Below are 20,863 nucleotides of genomic sequence, written 5' to 3' on the forward strand. Positions count from 1 at the left end.
GAACACATCAGTGTAAACAGGAACTTCTAGGTACTTGTCCATTTTACACAATTTCTCTGGAACCACCAAAGGGTCACAGTCATCCAGAGTAACTAATATCTCCCTGAGCAATAAGCGGAGGTATTCTAGTTTAAATGTAAAAGCCAACGTATCTGAGTATGTCTGAGGAGCAACCTTTCCCGAATCGGAAATTTCTCCCTCAGACAGCACATCCCTCGCCCCCATTTCAGAGCGTTGTGAGTGTATATTGGATACGGCTACTAAAGCGTCAGAATGCTCATAATCTGTTCTTAAAACAGAGCTATCACGCTTTGCAGGTAACACGGGCAGCTTAGATAAAAATACTGAGAGGGTATTATCCATAACTGCTGCCAAGTCTTGTAAGGTAAAAGAGTTAGACGCGCTAGAGGTGCTAGGCGTCGCTTGAGTGGGCGTAACTGGTTGTGACACTTAGGGAGAGGTCAACGGGCTAACCTCATTACCTTCTGTCTGAGAATCATCTTGGGCCACATTTTTAAGTGCAACAATATGGTCTTTAAAGTGTATAGACATATCAGTACAAGTGGGACACATTTTGAGAGGGGGTTCCACCATGGCTTCTAAACACATTGAACAAGGATTTTCCTTGGTGTCAGACATGTTTAACAGACTAGTAGTAAGACAAACAGGCTTAGAAATCACTTTAGTCAAGCAAAAACACACTTTGCAAAAAAACGTTACTGTGCCTTTAAGAGATAAAAAAAAGGCACACAATTTTCCAAAACAGTGAAAAAAACAGCAAACTTTTTGAAATTTTCACAGTATGTACCTAAAGCATTGGTAAGATTGCACAACTAGCAATAAAAACGATTAACCCCTTAATGCCCAAACCGGATCAATAGTAAGCTAACAGACTGGTTAAAACAGCTTCAGCACCTTGCCACAGCTCTGCTGTGGCCCTACCTTCCCTTAGGAGTCAGATTTATGGGGAAAAAGCTTCTTATGGGTCCTCAAACTGTAACAGGACCCTCCATGTGAAAACAGCCTGAAGATCTAGTCAATCTAACTGCGCATCTGAGCTGCGAAATTAGCCCCCTCCCACCTTACTCCGGTGCTGTGAGGCCTAAAGAAACACTCCTAAGAGTTATAATATTAGCCATGTGGGTAACAACCCCTGAAAGAAACTCAAAGGGACCTTCAAAGTGTCTCAAAAAACGATATTTATTAGTAAAAACCGTTTGCCATAAAATAGTGTCAACTTGCCATAAAATAGTGTCAACCAGCATAAATTAGCCCTGTTATGTAAGCTTGTAATTCCATACTTAGTCTCTGAATAAAGCTTACCCTTCCCTCATGGGGATCTTATCAGTCCTGTTCTAGCATTATCACAGTCTTGTCTAGAAATAAATGACTGAACATACCTTATTGCAGCCTAACCTGCAAACCGTTCCCCCCAACTGAAGTTTTCTTGTACTCCTCAGTCCTGTGTGGGAACAGCAGTGGATTTTAGTTACAACATGCTAAAATCATCTTCCTCTCTGCAGAAATCTTCATCTCTTTTCTGCTGGAGAGTAAATAGTACACACCGGTACCATTTAAAATAAACTTTTGCTTGTAGAACAAAAACTACAAATCTAACACCACATTCACTTTACCCTTCCGAGAGGGACCCTATTGCTTAGAGCCGGCAAAGAGAATGACTGGGGGGTGGAGCTAGAGGGGGAGCTATATGGACAGCTCTGCTGTGTGCTCTCTTTGCCACTTCCTGTTAGGAAGGAGAATATCCTACAAGTAAAGGATGAATCCGTGGACTGGATACACCTTACAAGAGAAAACAGAATTTATGCTTACCTGATAAATTACTTTCTCCAACGGTGTGTCCGGTCCACGGCGTCATCCTTACTTGTGGGATATTCTCTTCCCCAACAGGAAATGGCAAAGAGCCCAGCAAAGCTGGTCACATGATTCCGCCTACCCCAGTCATTCGACCGACGTAAAGGAGGAATATGCATAGGAGAAATCATATGATACCGTGGTGACTGTAGTTAGAGAAAATAATTCATCAGACCTGATTAAAAAAACCAGGGCGGGCCGTGGACCGGACACACCGTTGGAGAAAGTAATTTATCAGGTAAGCATAAATTCTGTTTTCTCCAACATAGGTGTGTCCGGTCCACGGCGTCATCCTTACTTGTGGGAACCAATACCAAAGCTTTAGGACACGGATGATGGGAGGGAGCAAATCAGGTCACCTAGATGGAAGGCACCACGGCTTGCAAAACCTTTCTCCCAAAAATAGCCTCAGAAGAAGCAAAAGTATCAAATTTGTAAAATTTGGTAAAAGTGTGCAGTGAAGACCAAGTCGCTGCCTTACATATCTGATCAACAGAAGCCTCGTTCTTGAAGGCCCATGTGGAAGCCACAGCCCTAGTGGAGTGAGCTGTGATTCTTTCAGGAGGCTGCCGTCCGGCAGTCTCATAAGCCAATCGGATGATGCTTTTAAGCCAAAAAGAGAGAGAGGTAGAAGTTGCTTTTTGACCTCTCCTTTTACCAGAATAAACAACAAACAAAGAAGATGTTTGTCTGAAATCCTTTGTAGCCTCTAAATAGAATTTTAGAGCACGAACTACATCCAAATTGTGTAACAAACGTTCCTTCTTTGAAACTGGATTCGGACACAAAGAAGGCACAACTATCTCCTGGTTAATGTTTTTGTTAGAAACAACTTTCGGAAGAAAACCAGGTTTAGTACGCAAAACCACCTTATCTGCATGGAACACCAGATAAGGAGGAGAACACTGCAGAGCAGATAACTCTGAAACTCTTCTAGCAGAAGAAATTGCAACCAAAAACAAAACTTTCCAAGATAGTAACTTAATATCTACAGAATGTAAGGGTTCAAACGGAACCCCTTGAAGAACTGAAAGAACTAAATTGAGACTCCAAGGAGGAGTCAAAGGTTTGTAAACAGGCTTGATTCTAACCAGAGCCTGAACAAAAGCTTGAACATCTGGCACAGCCGCCATTTTTTTGTGAAGTAAAACAGATAAAGCAGAAATCTGTCCCTTCAAAGAACTTGCAGATAATCCTTTCTCCAAACCCTCCTGTAGAAAGGATAGAATCTTAGGAATTTTTATCTTGTTCCATGGGAATCCTTTAGATTCACACCAACAAATATATTTTTTCCATATTTTATGGTAAATTTTCCTAGTTACAGGCTTTCTAGCCTGAACAAGAGTATCAATGACAGAATCTGAAAACCCACGCTTTGATAAAATCAAGCGTTCAATCTCCAAGCAGTCAGTTGGAGTGAAGCCAGATTCGGATGTTCGAATGGACCTTGAACAAGAAGGTCCGGTCTCAAAGGTAGCTTCCATGGTGGAGCCGATGACATATTCACCAGGTCTGCATACCAAGTTCTGCGTGGCCACGCAGGAGCTATCAAGATCACCGAAGCCCTCTCCTGATTGATCCTGGCTACCAGCCTGGGAATGAGAGGGAACGGTGGGAATACATAAGCTAGGTTGAAGGTCCAAGGCGCTATCAGTGCATGTACTAGAGTCGCCCTGGGATCCCTGGATCTGGACCCGTAGCAAGGAACCTTGAAGTTCTGACGAGACGCCATCAGGTCCATGTCTGGAATGCCCCATAATTGAGTTATTTGGGCAAAGATTTCCGGATGGAGTTCCCACTCCCCCGGATGGAAAGTCTGACGACTCAGAAAATCCGCTTCCCAATTTTCCACTCCTGGGATGTGGATTGCAGACAAGTGGCAGGAGTGATTCTCCGCCCATTGAATTATTTTGGTCACTTCCTCCATCGCCAGGGAACTCCTTGTTCCCCCCTGATGGTTGATATATGCAACAGTCGTCATGTTGTCTGATTGAAACCTTATGAATTTGGCCTTTGCTAGTTGAGGCCAAGCTTTGAGAGCATTGAATATCGCTCGCAGTTCCAGAATGTTTATCGGGAGAAGAGATTCTTCCCGAGACCATAGACCCTGAGCTTTCAGGGGTTCCCAGACCGCGCCCCAGCCCACCAGACTGGCGTCGGTCGTGACAATGACCCACTCTGGTCTGTGGAAGCTCATTCCCTGTGACAGGTTGTCCAGGTTCAGCCACCAACGGAGTGAATCTCTGGTTCTTTGATCTACTTGGATCGTCGGAGACAAGTCTGTATAATCCCCATTCCACTGTCTGAGCATGCACAGTTGTAATGGTCTTAGATGAATTCGTGCAAAAGGAACTATGTCCATTGCCGCAACCATCAAACCTATTACTTCCATGCACTGCGCTATGGAAGGAAGAAGAACAGAATGAAGTACTTGACAAGAGTTTAGAAGTTTTGATTTTCTGGCCTCTGTCAGAAAAATCTTCATTTCTAAGGAGTCTATTATTGTTCCCAAGAAGGGAACTCTTGTTGACGGGGACAGAGAACTTTTTTCTATGTTCACTTTCCACCCGTGAGATCTGAGAAAGGCTAGGACAATGTCCGTATGAGCCTTTGCTTTTGACAGAGACGACGCTTGAATCAGTATGTCGTCCAAGTAAGGTACTACTGCAATGCCCCTTGGTCTTAGCACCGCTAGAAGGGACCCTAGTACCTTTGTGAAAATCCTTGGAGCAGTGGCTAATCCGAACGGAAGTGCCACAAACTGGTAATGCTTGTCCAGAAAGGCGAACCTTAGGAACCGATGATGTTCCTTGTGGATAGGAATATGTAGATACGCATCCTTTAAATCCACCGTGGTCATGAATTGACCTTCCTGGATGGTAGGAAGAATTGTTCGAATGGTTTCCATCTTGAACGATGGAACCCTGAGAAATTTGTTTAGAATCTTGAGATCTAAAATTGGTCTGAATGTTCCTTCTTTTTTGGGAACTATGAACAGATTGGAGTAAAACCCCATCCCTTGTTCTCCTAATGGAACAGGATGAATCACTCCCATTCTTAACAGGTCTTCTACACAATGTAAGAATGCCTGTCTTTTTATTTGGTTTGAAGACAATTGAGACCTGTGGAACCTCCCCCTTGGGGGTAGTTCCTTGAATTCCAGGAGATAACCTTGAGAAACTATTTCTAGCGCCCAAGGATCCTGAACATCTCTTGCCCAAGCCTGAGCAAAGAGAGAGAGTCTGCCCCCCACCAGATCCGGTCCCGGATCGGGGGCCAACACTTCATGCTGTTTTAGTAGCAGTGGCAGGTTTCTTGGCCTGCTTACCCTTGTTCCAGCCTTGCATCGGTCTCCAGGCTGGTTTGGTTTGAGAACTATTACCCTCTTGCTTAGAGGGTGTAGAATTTGAGGCTGGTCCGTTTCTGCGAAAGGGACGAAAATTTGGCTTATTTTTAGCCTTAAAAGACCTATCCTGAGGAAGGGCGTGGCCCTTTCCCCCAGTGATGTCTGAAATAATCTCTTTCAAGTCAGGGCCAAACAGCGTTTTACCTTTGAAAGGGATGTTAAGCAATTTGTTCTTGGAGGACACATCCGCTGACCAAGACTTTAGCCAAAGCGCTCTGCGCGCCACAATAGCAAAACCTGAATTTTTCGCCGCTAATCTAGCTAATTGCAAAGTGGCGTCTAAGATAAAAGAGTTAGCCAATTTAAGTGCTTGAACTCTGTCCATAACCTCCTCATACGAAGAGTCTTTATTGAGCGACTTTTCTAGTTCTTCGAACCAGAAACACGCTGCTGTAGTGACAGGAACAATGCATGAAATTGGTTGTAGAAGGTAACCTTGCTGAACAAACATCTTTTTAAGCAAACCCTCTAATTTTTTATCCATAGGATCTTTGAAAGCACAACTATCTTCTATAGGGATAGTAGTGCGTTTGTTTAGAGTAGAAACCGCCCCCTCGACCTTGGGGACTGTCTGCCATAAGTCCTTTCTGGGGTCGACCATAGGAAATAATTTTTTAAATATAGGGGGAGGAACAAAAGGTATGCCGGGCCTTTCCCATTCCTTATTTACAATGTCCGCCACCCGCTTGGGTATAGGAAAAGCATCGGGGGGCACCGGGACCTCTAGGAACTTGTCCATCTTACCTAACTTCTCTGGAATGACCAAATTGTCACAATCATCCAGAGTAGATAACACCTCCTTAAGCAGAGCGCGGAGATGTTCTAATTTAAATTTAAAAGTAATAACATCAGGTTCAGCTTGTTGAGAAATTTTTCCTGAATCTGAAATTTCTCCCTCAGACAAAACCTCCCTCCTGGCCCCTTCAGATTGGTGTGAGGGTATGTCAGAACCATTATCATCAGCGTCCTCATGCTCTTCAGTATCTAAAACAGAGCAATCTCTGATAAGTGGGCATTTTGGACAAAATGTTTTTAATAGAATTATCCATTACAGCCGTTAATTGTTGCATAGTAAGAAGGATTGGCGCACTAGATGTACTAGGGGCCTCTTGTGTGGGCAAGACTGGTGTAGACACAGAAGGGGATGATGCAGTACCATGCTTACTCCCCTCGCTTGAGGAATCATTTTGGGCAACATCATTATCAGTGGCATCATTGTACCTACTTTGTTTGGACACTATGTCACATTCATCACATATATTTAAATGGGGAGGAACCTTGGCTTCCAAACATACAGAACATCGTCTATCTGATGGTTCAGACATGTTAACAGGCATAAACTTGATAACAAAGCACAAAAAACGTTTTAAAATAAAACCGTTACTGTCACTTTAAATTTTAAACTGAACACACTTTATTACTGAATATGTGAAAAAGTATGAAGGAATTGTTCAAAATTCACCAAAATTTCACCACAGTGTCTTAAAGCCTTAAAAGTATTGCACACCAAATTTGAAAGCTTTAACTCTTAAAATAACGGAACCGGAGCCGTTTTTACATTTAACCCCTATACAGTCCCTGGTATCTGCTTTGCTGAGACCCAACCAAGCCCAGAGGGGAATACGATACCAAATGACGCCTTCAATAAGCTTTTTCAGTGGTTCTTAGCTCCTCACACATGCATCTGCATGCCTTGCTTTCCAAAAACAACTGCGCATTAGTGGCGCGAAAATGAGGCTCTGCCTATGACTAGAAAAGGCCCCCAGTGAAAAAGGTGTCCAATACTGTGCCTGCCGTTTTTTTAATACATCCCCAAGATTAAAAGAACTATTTATAGTTATAATCCACTAAATATACTTATAAAGTAATCGTTTTAGCCCAGAAAAATGTCTACCAGTCTTTAAAGCCCTTGTGAAGCCCTTTATTCTTATACTAAACTAAGAAAATGGCTTACCGGTTCCCATAGGGAAAATGACAGCTTCCAGCATTACCAAGTCTTGTTAGAAATGTGTCATACCTCAAGCAGCAAAGTCTGCCCACTGTTTCCCCCAACTGAAGTTAATTCATCTCAACAGTCCTGTGTGGAAACAGCCATCGATTTTAGTAACGGTTGCTAAAATCATTTTCCTCTTACAAACAGAAATCTTCATCTCTTTTCTGTTTCAGAGTAAATAGTACATACCAGCACTATTTTAAAATAACAAACTCTTGATTGAAGAATAAAAACTACATTTAAACACCAAAAAACTCTTAGCCATCTCCGTGGAGATGTTGCCTGTGCAACGGCAAAGAGAATGACAGGGGTAGGCGGAGCCTAGGAGGGATCATGTGACCAGCTTTGCTGGGCTCTTTGCCATTTCCTGTTGGGGAAGAGAATATCCCACAAGTAAGGATGACGCCGTGGACCGGACACACCTATGTTGGAGAAATTACCAACTCCAGTTGTTGTGGGCTATAATCAGCCAGGGGTTTCTGGACGACTTTACCCGAACAGATGATTATTTTTATACATTTTTGTGATAATTGAATAATTTAAATGCGGATCCCACAAGGAGCAGCTTATTACTGTAGAGCAGGGAATTTGTGGATAAGTCCATGTTTACCCTGGGTAGGGCTGCGGATCCCAGAAGGAGCAGCTTATTAGTGTAGAGCAGGGAATTGGTGGATAAGTCTATGTTTCACCTGTGTAGGGCTGCGGATCCCAAAAGCAGCAGCTTATTACTGTAGAGCAGGGGATTGGTGGACAAATCTATAATTCACCTGGGAGGCCTGTGACCTTTCTCTGCCTGGCTGATAGAGGCTGTGACATACTGAGAGTGACGCACAGCATGATGATGCAGCTGTGCATGCTCAGTGTCCTGCCTTTTCATCTCTCGCGCTCAGCCGCATCAGGTGGCGTAGCTGAGCGCTCAGAGTTGAAATATTTGAACTTCAGAAGTGACGTAGCACAAAGCAGCTGCTTCGCCTCACCCCGCATCACTTGCAATTTGTCACAGCCTTTATGTGATAAGAAATTACCAACTCCAGTTGTTGTGGGCTATAATCAGCCAGGGGTTTCTGGACGACTTTACCCGAACAGATTATTTTTATACATTTTTGTGATAATTGAGTAATTTAAATAAGAAATGTTTGAATTTCCCTATTTTATGTTACTAAATACAATTATAAAGGATATTCCTCACTTGTGATTTTGTTCTGACGTCTCTCTATGGTAAACAGTGCACAATAATGCATCATTTTAAACTGCTATTTAATACTTAAATGGACATTTAATGCACCTCCTGCCTAATCCTGAGTGCTGCCATTATAGAACCTAAGTTACACACAGGTATCTGAAGGAGAGTCGCTGCACATAAGGGCGCTCATGACTAGATGGAGGTGGGGAATAACTACAATACTTTACTTATGTATTTAGTACTTAATGTCCCTTTAAATGTAAACAGGCCTACAACAGTTGTATAAATACGGGATAACCAATTGTTTGCTCAGTTAGATTAAGTCATTGTGCAGTAAGTCTTTCTCTACTTTTATTGAATCTGAATCTCCTCCATCAGCAAAAGAAAAAGCACTCCTTGCTGGCACAGCATTTCTTTTTTTATAACCGTGTCACAGGGTCGTTGACTAAAACAATCTGCTTTATCCAGAGCAGGCGCGCACTACATTAACGTCAGTGGCACAATCAAGCGGTTGTGATAAAGGAACAGTAAACATAAAACTTTTTTATTCACAGGCCTGTTCCTTGAACTCTGTTTCTGCAAGAACAGAAATCCTAAGAAGTTGGCAGACGGTCTAGACACTGTCACCCTACAAGACTCAGACATTAAGAGTCAACACTTGTGTAATTATCTTTATTTCATACATATCTGCAGAAAAAGAATTGGACCCAGTTGTGTGTAGTTAAAGCTTAAAGACAAGATTGGTGCAGTAAAGGACATTAACAATTTAGTTTATAAAACACTTTTTATGCTGTGTGAGAGGTAAAGCTGTAAACATTAGCTCTATAAATAATATATACGGCAGCTGCACTGAGCAGTGAAGACATTAATCTGTAAAGCAACATTCTAGAACCTGAACAACATCGGCTCCTTTTGTGACATACTGCACCCGTTTTAAACAATATTACTTCTAAATAGTTTATGATAAAAGGTTTTTACAGCTGAATGTGGGGTTAGGTTTTTGACATGATTAGATATAGGTCTAGATCTGATGAATTATATACTCGCTGAAGCCCATGAGTAGATACAGGTCTAGATCTGATGAATTAAATACTAGCTGAAGCCCATGAGTAGATACAGGTCTAGATCTGATGAATTAAATACTCGCTGAAGCCCATGAGTAGATACAGGTCTAGATCTGACGAAATAAATACTCGCTGAAGCCCATGAGTAGATACAGGTCTAGATCTGATGAATTATATACTCGCTGAAGCCCATGAGTAGATACAGGTCTAGATCTGATGAATTATATACTCGCTGAAGCCCATGAGTAGATACAGGTCTAGATCTGATTAATTAAATACTCGCTGAAGCCCATGAGTAGATACAGGTCTAGATCTGATTAATTAAATACTCGCTGAAGCCCATGAGTAGATACAGGTCTAGATCTGATGAATTAAATACTCGCTGAAGCCCATGAGTAGATACAGGTCTAGATCTGATGAATTATATACTCGCTGAAGCCCATGAGTAGATACAGGACTAGATCTGATGAATTAAATACTCGCTGAAGCCCATGAGTAGATACAGGTCTAGATCTGATGAATTAAATACTCGCTGAAGCCCATGAGTAGATACAGGTCTAGATCTGATGAATTATATACTCGCTGAAGCTCATGAGTAGATACAGGTCTAGATCTGATGAATTATATACTCGCTGAAGCCCATGAGTAGATACAGGTCTAGATCTGATGAATTATATACTCGCTGAAGCCCATGAGTAGATACAGGTCTAGATCTGATGAATTATATACTCGCTGAAGCCCATGAGTAGATACAGGTCTAGATCTGATGAATTATATACTCGCTGAAGCCCATGAGTAGATACAGGTCTAGATCTGATGAATTATATACTCGCTGAAGCTCATGAGTAGATACAGGTCTAGATCTGATGAATTATATACTCGCTGAAGCCCATGAGTAGATACAGGTCTAGATCTGATGAATTATATACTCGCTGAAGCCCATGAGTAGATACAGGTCTAGATCTGATGAACTAAATACTCGCTGAAGCCCATGAGTAGATACAGGTCTAGATCTGATGAATTATATACTCGCTGAAGCCCATGAGTAGATACAGGTCTAGATCTGATGAATTATATACTCGCTGAAGCCCATGAGTAGATACAGGTCTAGATCTGATGAATTATATACTCGCTGAAGCCCATGAGTAGATACAGGTCTAGATCTGATGAATTAAATACTCACTGAAGCCCATGAGTAGATACAGGTCTAGATCTGATGAATTATATACTCGCTGAAGCCCATGAGTAGATACAGGTCTAGATCTGATGAATTATATACTCGCTGAAGCCCATGAGTAGATACAGGTCTAGATCTGATGAATTAAATACTCGCTGAAGCCCATGAGTAGATACAGGTCTAGATCTGATGAATTATATACTCGCTGAAGCCCATGAGTAGATACAGGTCTAGATCTGATGAATTAAATACTCGCTGAAGCCCATGAGTAGATACAGGTCTAGATCTGATGAATTATATACTCGCTGAAGCCCATGAGTAGATACAGGTCTAGATCTGATTAATTAAATAATTGCTGAAGCCCATAATTGTTAAAGGGACATAACACCATTTTTATTTCACGATTGAGACACAACATACATTATGAAACAACTATCCAATTTACTTCAATTAAACTTGCTTTATTCTCATAGTATTGTTTGTTTAAGGAGCAGCAGTTAGTAAACCAATGACAAGAGGCTTAAATGTGCAGCCACCAATCAGCAGCTTAGCTCCTGGGCCTACCTAGGCATGGTTTTCAACAAAGGATAGCAAGAAAACTAATCAAATTAGAAAAGAGAAGAAAATTGGAAAGGTGTTTAGAATTGAATGCTCTATCTGAATCGTGAGGGAAAAGAAATAAGGTTTCATATACCTTTAAAGGACAAAGCTGAAATAAAACTGATCAACATTAAAACTATTGCAGATTTCCCCATGATGTTGATTTCTCTACATGCAGGACACACATTTCTGGCCTCATTATATGCTTAACCAAGATGCTACAAGATCTACAAATCTAATGTCAGAAGCACACGAGAAGCTATTAGCGGGGTTTCCTGTAGAGGCGCTACTGCAGGATCCGCATGTCTACAGGAGGCCGTATTATTGCTGCTTGCGAATGGCTTATGTTCTACATTTCCCTGTATTTTGTAGCTGCACAATTGGCCACTTCTAAAGCTGCAGTGATAATGGCAGCGACCTGAGAATATATTGCTGACTGCTATACAACCCCTCAGTTACATATTAACAATAAGCAACAGTCTGAAAGAAACAATGTTTGGTACAAGGGATGTTTTAAGGTAGAAAGAAGAAATAAAGCACTGTTTGTCCATTTCCTACAATCAATAGGAGAGATCTCATATTTTTAGCTGCACAGAAAGGTATAAATAAACAAACGTTCCGTCTGACCCCGGTAACCTATTTAACGACACGTATGTTACACATCTATCTGTGATCTAAGCACAAGACGCTGCATTAGATAACAAGGATATAAAAATTGTCTATAGTACACAATATAAAGGAATTGGCTAAACAGGTCACAGTTGTGAAATAAAGAAAACACTCTACTTATATAGCCTGAGTTTCGCTCTGCCTGGTGGGATAGATACAAAGTGCATAGATCCTGTTATCTTAAAGGGACCTTCAGCTGCTAACAGCCGGGGTTAATAATTTACATTTTACTACTGTTCCTGCTGAGCTCTTCAGAGCTGTACTTCTATGTTAACCCTTTGCATGTGTCAGTGGGAGAAGTGTTGGATTTTGTGACAGAGGCAATATACAATTACAGATCAGGGATGATTGCTTCAGGTTCACATGCAAGATACAGAGACAAAGATTGTTGTGCTGTATTGGAGAGACAATAGATATATATTTTATATGTAACGGTTTGTGTATGTTCATGTTGCTCGGACAACAAGCTGCCGGTATCATTTATCTGTGAATGTGCATCGCTTCTGTCTGATGGTGTAAGATAGGGCCCCCCCATATGTAGACGCAGAGCTTCCACCACCAGCACACTAAGCTAGGATGGCAGCAGTCACAGGATGAATAGTAACACTGCTTTTGCCTGTCAGTTTTTTGTGCAAGAGGACACAACAAAGGCTAAATATACATCTATAAATACACAATATGTATAACACGAGTGTTCTAGGCCCAGCGTGTGCAACAAGACTCACAGACTGATCAGGACCTAGAGATAACCATGTCTGTCTGAGGCCCAGCGTGTGCAACAAGACTCACAGACTGATCAGGACCTAGAGATAACCATGTCTGTCTGAGGCCCAGCGTGTGCAACAAGACTCACAGACTGATCAGGACCTAGAGATAACCATGTCTGTCTGAGGCCCAGCGTGTGCAACAAGACTCACAGACTGATCAGGACCTAGAGATAACCATGTCTGTCTGAGGCCCAGCGTGTGCAACAAGACTCACAGACTGATCAGGACCTAGAGATAACCATGTCTGTCTGAGGCCCAGCGTGTGCAACAAGACTCACAGACTGATCAGGACCTAGAGATAACCATGTCTGTCTGAGGCCCAGCGTGTGCAACAAGACTAACAGACTGATCAGGACCTAGAGATAACCATGTCTGTCTGAGGCCCAGCGTGTGCAACAAGACTCACAGACTGATCAGGACCTAGAGATAACCATGTCTGTCTGAGGCCCAGCGTGTGCAACAAGACTCACAGACTGATCAGGACCTAGAGATAACCATGTCTGTCTGAGGTCCAGCGTGTGCAACAAGACTCACAGACTGATCAGGACCTAGAGATAACCATGTCTGTCTGAGGTCCAGCGTGTGCAACAAGACTCACAGACTGATCAGGACCTAGAGATAACCATGTCTGTCTGAGGCCCAGCGTGTGCAACAAGACTAACAGACTGATCAGGACCTAGAGATAACCATGTCTGTCTGAGGCCCAGCGTGTGCAACAAGACTAACAGACTGATCAGGACCTAGAGATAACCATGTCTGTCTGAGGCCCAGCGTGTGCAACAAGACTCACAGACTGATCAGGACCTAGAGATAACCATGTCTGTCTGAGGCCCAGCGTGTGCAACAAGACTCACAGACTGATCAGGACCTAGAGATAACCATGTCTGTCTGAGGCCCAGCGTGTGCAACAAGACTCACAGACTGATCAGGACCTAGAGATAACCATGTCTGTCTGAGGCCCAGCGTGTGCAACAAGACTCACAGACTGATCAGGACCTAGAGATAACCATGTCTGTCTGAGGCCCAGCGTGTGCAACAAGACTCACAGACTGATCAGGACCTAGAGATAACCATGTCTGTCTGAGGCCCAGGTGAAAACCAGAGAGGCTAAGCAGAGATCTAAACCCTGGTCTGTTGTAACCTTAGAGGACAGACACCATATTATGTAACTGATCCACTTCAGCTGCCATTGTGTGCGTTATACAGTGATGAGAAGTTGTTACACAGACTCTTTATCCATTCATGAACACAAAGCACCAAACCACCAGCATTTACACCTTATATTGTTGTACTTAAACAGCTTCCCATAACAATTAGTTAAAAAAAAAACAAAAAAAAACAACAACACCATTTTCGAAGAATAATAATAATAAAAAAAAGGTAACAAAAATGTAAATGAAAAAGTCCATAACACACAATGGAAATGCATGAAAATATTGTAACATTACAGAGGCATTCGTAGCTGGTTAATGCCATATGCAGCTGTGTGTTTAATATGGATAATAAGACCAGATATAAAGTGGTCCTTTAGCTGTGGCCTAAGGTTCTAGTAAAATAAGGAGACAACACAATAAACAAGACCAGCACAGCTACCCTAACTGCATTTCCAGAAAACAATTTCGGTGACTTATGTACAGCCTCAACTAGATACAACTCACAGGTAAAGGTTTGCGCACGGCAGGTTACGTAGCTATAAAGTACAATCGTTTTTAGCTTCTACACTGAAATGTATACAAATCACACATCCCAGGACCCAGTGTATAAGGACAGTGACACAGAAGCTCTTTACATGCAATAAGCAGTAATGACCTTAGTCTGCAGATGAATTACTACATGTAGTTTCTAATATCCTCATTAGTGCACTAGCCTCATAACGCAGCAGGTAACGGGTAGACACTTATTAAACGTTCATTATACAAAACAACAGCGTTTAGTGTAACCAATATGTCTTTAACCCATTGACTTCCAGAGATAGGTACAGCACAAAACCAGTATTGTTCCTTGCATTAGGGGAAGTGTCATATACTGAATAGGGTGCAAAGTGTTTAGTTATTTTATACTTTTTCCCATAAGTCATACATTACACAGATCGTGTCAAGGATTTAAGAGAAACAAAAATAAATCAGACGTTGGGGCAGAATAACTTTCTATAAATGACAAAAGGTAAACACATCCATTAACAAATTAATTTTGCCAAGTTACACAAAAGGGCTCTTTAAATAACGTACATGTTGCGGAGTGTGAATAACAAATTCATTTCCAACCCTTTGGTTAAACGCTGCGTGAAACACATTAGAAGCAGTTGCCGACTATACAGAGGGATAGAGCTGTACGGACAGCAATAGTTTCACCAGATTATAATTGTGGTTTGAGCGAGTTCATCATAAGGACCATTAACATGGCAGTAATTGGGGTCATTTCTTTAGTCTCTCACACACCCCACAAAAGTCTTTGTGCAAACGCCACGCGCAGAGGCAGCAAATATTGCTCTATGGGATTTCCTGCATTGGTAGAGAGGGAGAAGCACAGACAGCTTGGAAGGACGTGTCTCAGCGCATCACTTGTTTACTTGGGACCAGAGTGGGAATGTTTGGTGTTGACTGACGTTGGCTGCGCCTGCTGGTCTCAGTACAACCGCTTCTCATAACTGTAAAGAGATGGGGACATATGCATTAGAATAGACAACTAGATAATAACACAATACCACTTATGTTTGTTTGTTCTCTAGAACTTTACAAATATTAATAACAAAACATTGATACTTACTAGCAAATCAGTTTCTTCACATGCATAATGGTGACAGTATTTAGATATTTTATAGCTTTGCTGATTCGCTCCCTCTTGGACTAGGAAGAATAACTTATGCCCCCCACTTCCTGTCAGCTAGGGTTTGTATATAGCATAAAAACCACCCAGAACAGACTTTAAACATCACCAGTAAAAGTGGGAAGATGTTATTTTCTATCACACTTTAGATAGTGACACAGTAATATTGTACTAGTAGTGTAAGTAATGAAGACTGCAGAGGAGAAACAACACCTGGGTCATAAGTGATATTGGTCCCATCTTCCAAACGGCTTGTGAAGATCTATAACAAAACTTAACTTCTGCTTTCTACTGTGTAAACTAATCCAAAGTGTAAAATACAGGCATCAAAAGCCAGCAATGTCACTGATCTGTAAAAGTGCTGTGCTTCTGTAACTGGCTGCAACAATATGTGCGTACCAAGATGGTGGCACCCAGCAGAAAGATTCAGAGCTTTACCAAATGGCTTCTGTAACTGGCTGCAACAATACACACAAACCAAAATGGCGGCACACAGCCGAAAGATGCTGGTGTTTACCAACTGGCTTCTGTAATGGGCTGTAACAATATGCACGTACCATGTCGTCGGCACCCAGCCAAAAGATGCTGAGCTTTACCAACTGGCTCATGTAACAGGCTACAACAATATGCGTGTAACAAGATGGCGGCACCCAGCAGAAAGATGCAGAGCGTTACCAACTGGCTTCTGTAACAGGCTGCAATAATACGCATGTACCAAAATGGCGACACCCAGCCGAAAGATGCTAAGCTTTACCAACTGGCTTCTGTAACAGGCAACAATAATACACATGTACCAAGATGGCGGGACCCAGCCAAAAGATGCTGAGCTTTACCAACTGGCTTCTGTAACAGGCTGCAATAATACGCATGTACCAAAATGGCGACACCCAGCCGAAAGATGCTAAGCTTTACCAACTGGCTTCTGTAACAGGCAACAATAATACACATGTACCAAGATGGCGGGACCCAGCCAAAAGATGCTGAGCTTTACCAACTGGCTTCTGTAACAGGCTGCAATAATACGCATGTACCAAAATGGCGACACCCAGCCGAAAGATGCTAAGCTTTACCAACTGGCTTCTGTAACAGGCAACAATAATACACATGTACCAAGATGGCGGGACCCAGCCAAAAGATGCTGAGCTTTACCAACTGGCTTCTGTAACAGGCTGCAACAATACATTATGAATATCCCAGACATTCCCCTACAGTTCTGCTAAAACTTTAATGTAATAATTCTGTTACATGAAGCAAACATTTCTATAAAGTGCAGCAGCAAATTACTTCTAAATCAAGTACTCTCCAACCTGAGATCCCTCGCTCTGCTGCTGTGGTTTGTGCTTTATTAAATCCCCCCTCTCTCCTGCACATTGTATATATTTAGGTGATGAAGCCCCCCCCTCTCTCTTGCACGTTGTATATATTTAGGTGATGAAGCCCCCCCCCTCTCTCCGGCAAGTTGTATATATTTAGGTGATGAAGCCCCCTATCTCTCGCACAATTTATATATTTAGGTGATGAAGCCCCCTCTCTCTCTTGCACGTTGTATATATTTAGGTGATGAAGCCCCCTCTCTCTCCTGCAAGTTGTATATATTTAGGTGATGAAGCCCCCTCTCTCTCCTGCAAGTTGTATATATTTAGGTGATGAAGCCCCCTCTCTCTCCTGCAAGTTGTATATATTTAGGTGATGAAGCCCCTCTCTCTCTTGCACGTTATATATATTTAGGTGATGAAGCCCCCTCTCTCTCCTGCAAGTTGTATTTATTTAGGTGATGAAGCCCCCTCTCTCTCCTGCAAGTTGTATATATTTAGGTGATGAAGCCCCCTCTCTCTTGCACGTTGTATATATTTAAGTGATGAAGCCCCCTCTCTCTTGCACGTTGTATATAATTAGGTGATGAAGCCCCCACCCTCTCTCTTGCACGTTGTATATATTTAGGTGATGAAACCCCCCTCTCTTCTGCACGTTGTATATATTTAGGTGATGAAGCCCCCTCTCTCCTGCACGTTGTATATAATTAGGTGATGAAGCCCCCTCTCTCCTGCACGTTGTATATAATTAGGTGATGAAGCCCCCTCTCTCCTGCACGTTGTATATAATTAGGTGATGAAGCCCCCTCTCTCTTGCACGTTGTATATATTTAGGTGATGAAGCCCCCCCCCCCTCTCTCCTGCAAGTTGTATTTATTTAGGTGATGAAGCCCCCTCTCTCTCCTGCAAGTTGTATATATTTAAGTGATGAAGCCCCCTCTCTCTTGCACGTTGTATATAATTAGGTGATGAAGCCCCCACCCTCTCTCTTGCACGTTGTATATATTTAGGTGATGAAACCCCCCTCTCTTCTGCACGTTGTATATATTTAGGTGATGAAGCCCCCTCTCTCCTGCACGTTGCATATATTTAGGTGATGAAGCCCCCTCTCTCCTGCACGTTGTATATAATTAGGTGATGAAGCCCCCTCTCTCTTGCACGTTGTATATATTTAGATGATGAAACCCCCGTCTCTCTCCTGCAAGTTGTATATATTTAGGTGATGAAGCCCCCCCCTCTCTCCTGCACGTTGTATATATTTAGGTGATGAAGCCCCCCCCCCCCCTCTCCTGCAAGTTGTATATATTTAAGTGATTAAGCCCCCTCTCTCTCTTGCACGTTGTATATATTTAGGTGATGAAGCCCCCCCTCTCTCTTGCACGTTGTATATATTTAGGTGATGAAGCCCCCTCTCTCTCTTGCAAGTTGTATATATTTAGGTGATGAAGCCCCCTCTCTCTCCTGCACGTTGTATATATTTAGGTGATGAAGCCCCCTCTCTCTCGCACAATGTATATATTTAGGTGATAAAGTCCCCTCTCTCTCGCACAATGTATATATTTAGGTTATGAAGCCCCCTCTCTCTCTCACGTTGTATATATTTAGGTGATGAAGCCCCCCCCCTCGCTTGCACGTTGTATATATTTAGGTGATGAAGCCCCCTCTCTCTCCTGCACGTTGTATATATTTAGGTAATAAAGCCTCTCCTGCTACATTTTATGCACAAGTGTAGTGGCCCACGGTTTTCTAACTTACAATGCTCCCTTTTTATCTTCATATACAACATGTGTCTAACAGACCTACAAATAATAATTATACACTTAGCGAGTTTATACTCCTTTGTCAAACCCCCAGTGTTTAGATTCTGGGTCTGTAGATGTAGTAGTCTTATTAACCATGAGGATCACTAGAGACAACCCCTCTCAGGAATGCACATACAGGAGAGCAGATAAGACTAATATGCTTCCTACATATTGTAGTATTACAGGGTATCCTTAAGAGTAGTATGAGGTCATAGGGTGTACATGATAAGACCCTAAACAAAGCCACTGTCCGCCCCTGATGAAGGTCCCTAGAAGAGTGAGCAGTTGTAAAAAGTTAGCATCTTCAGGAAACAAACAACTGTATTGCAAATCAAATAGGTACAAAAAGAAACAAGTGGAGCCGGCAGGGGACAAACACGGGGGCCCTGGAAACATCTACCTACAGGAGCACACTAGAAGAAAGAGAAATCACATTTCTTAAAGGGACTTGACACTCAAACGTTTTCTTCTTTCATGATTCAGATAGAGTATATAATAAACAACTTCCATTATCTAAGTGGCTCCATTCACTTGGTTAAAGAAGCAGCAAAGCATTACTGGGAGCTAGTTAAAAAAAAGGTGAACCAATAACATGAGGCCTATATGTGCAGCCACCAATCAGGCTACCAAGAGAACAAAAATTAAAATAGAAGTCAATTTGAAAGTAGTTTAACACCTTAATGACCAGCGACGTACCTTGTACTTTCTATGGGGGTGACGTTTTCAATAGGGCTATTTTAGCAACCCTTCAGGGGGGAAGGGGTCTAATAACGCAAGACCCACGCTATTATACCCAGATAATCCCTTAACCAGCGACGTACAGGATACGTCGCAGTCATTAAGGGGTTAAAATCGATCGCTCTATCTGAATCATGAAAGAAAAGAAAATTTATGCTTACCCGATTAATGTATTTCTTTTCAGACACGATGAGTCTACGGATTTCATCCTTACTTGTGGGATTTCACCTCCTGATCAGCAGGAGGAGGCAAAGAGCACCACAGCAGAGCTGTATATATATATAGCTCCTCCCTTCCCTCCCACTCCAGTCATTCGACCGAAGTTAGGAAGAGAAAGGAAAAGCCAAGGTGCAGAGGTGTCTGAAGTTTACAATAATTAATAACCTGTCTCAGAGAACAGGGCGGGCCGTGGACTCATTGTGTCAAAAAATAAATAAATTTATCAAGTAAGCATAAATTTTCTTTTCTTTTTAATGACACGATGAGTCCACGGATCATCTTAATTACGAATGGGATCCAATAACCAAGCTAGAGTACCCAGATGATATGGGAGGGACAAGACAGGGAACCTAAATGGAAGGCACCACTGCTTGAAGAACCTTTCTCCCAAAAGCTGCCTCAGTCGATGCAAAAGTGTCAAATTTGTAGAATTTTGAAAAAGTATGAAGAGAGGACCAAGTTGCAGCCTTGCAAATCTGTTCCACAGAAGCTTCATTTTTGAATGCCCATGAGGAAGCAACAGCCCTCGTGGAATGAGCCGTAACTCTCTCAGGAGGCTGCTGTCCAGCAGACTCAAAAGTAAAATGTATGAAACTCTTCAGCCAAAAAGAAAGAAAAGTTGCCGTAGCTTTCTGACCCTTACGTTTTCCTGAGAAAACCACAAAGCAGAAGACTGATGAAAATCTTTAGTCGCCTGCAGATAAAACTTTAAAGCACAAACTACGTCCAAATTGTGCAGAAGACGTTCCTTCTGGAAAGGAGGATTAGGACACAAGGAAGGAACAACAATCTCCTGATTAATGTTCCTATCAGAAACAACCTTAGGAAGGAATCCTAATTTAGTACGTAAAAACACTAATGCCGAGAGCTCTGACACTTTCCGAGCGGAAGAAATAGCAATAAGAAATAAAACTTAATATCTAAAGAATGCATGGGCTCAAACGGAGCCCCTTGAAGAACTTTTAGAACTAAATTAACACTCCATGGAGGAGTAACTGGTTTGAATACAGGCCTGATCCTGACCAAGGCCTGATAAAATGATTGTACATCTGGGAAATTCGCCAGACGTTTGAGTAACAAAAAAGATAAGGTCGCGATTTGACCTTTTAGGTAACTTGACGAAAATCCGTTCTCCAAACTCTTTTGGAGAAAAGACAAAATTCTAGGAATCCCAACTCTACTCCATGAGTAGCCCTTGGATTTGCACCAATAGATATTTACGCCAAATCTTATG

General features: G+C 42.2%; 1 protein-coding gene across 2 annotated transcripts in view; it reads right to left on the minus strand.

The window, feature by feature from the left end:
- Positions 1–9,112: 9,112 nt before the first annotated feature.
- LOC128662540 (inosine-5'-monophosphate dehydrogenase 1) overlaps positions 9,113–20,863 on the minus strand; it is a 230,833-nt gene continuing 219,082 nt past the window's right edge. The window contains exons 6-7 of one of the 2 annotated variants that reach the window (XR_008402796.1): positions 13,472–15,378; positions 9,113–13,343 (exon numbers count right to left, since the gene is read on the minus strand). Coding sequence is in view for 1 of the 2 variants with exons in the window: in XM_053716324.1 (XP_053572299.1) it covers positions 15,357–15,378 (22 nt within the window). In the remaining variant the exon portion in view is untranslated. Of the gene's footprint in view, positions 15,379–20,863 lie in introns of both variants that reach the window. The other variant, XM_053716324.1, reaches the window with a different exon arrangement.

The sequence above is a fragment of the Bombina bombina genome, chromosome 6, assembly GCF_027579735.1.
Source record: "Bombina bombina isolate aBomBom1 chromosome 6, aBomBom1.pri, whole genome shotgun sequence".
NCBI lineage: Eukaryota > Metazoa > Chordata > Amphibia > Anura > Bombinatoridae > Bombina > Bombina bombina.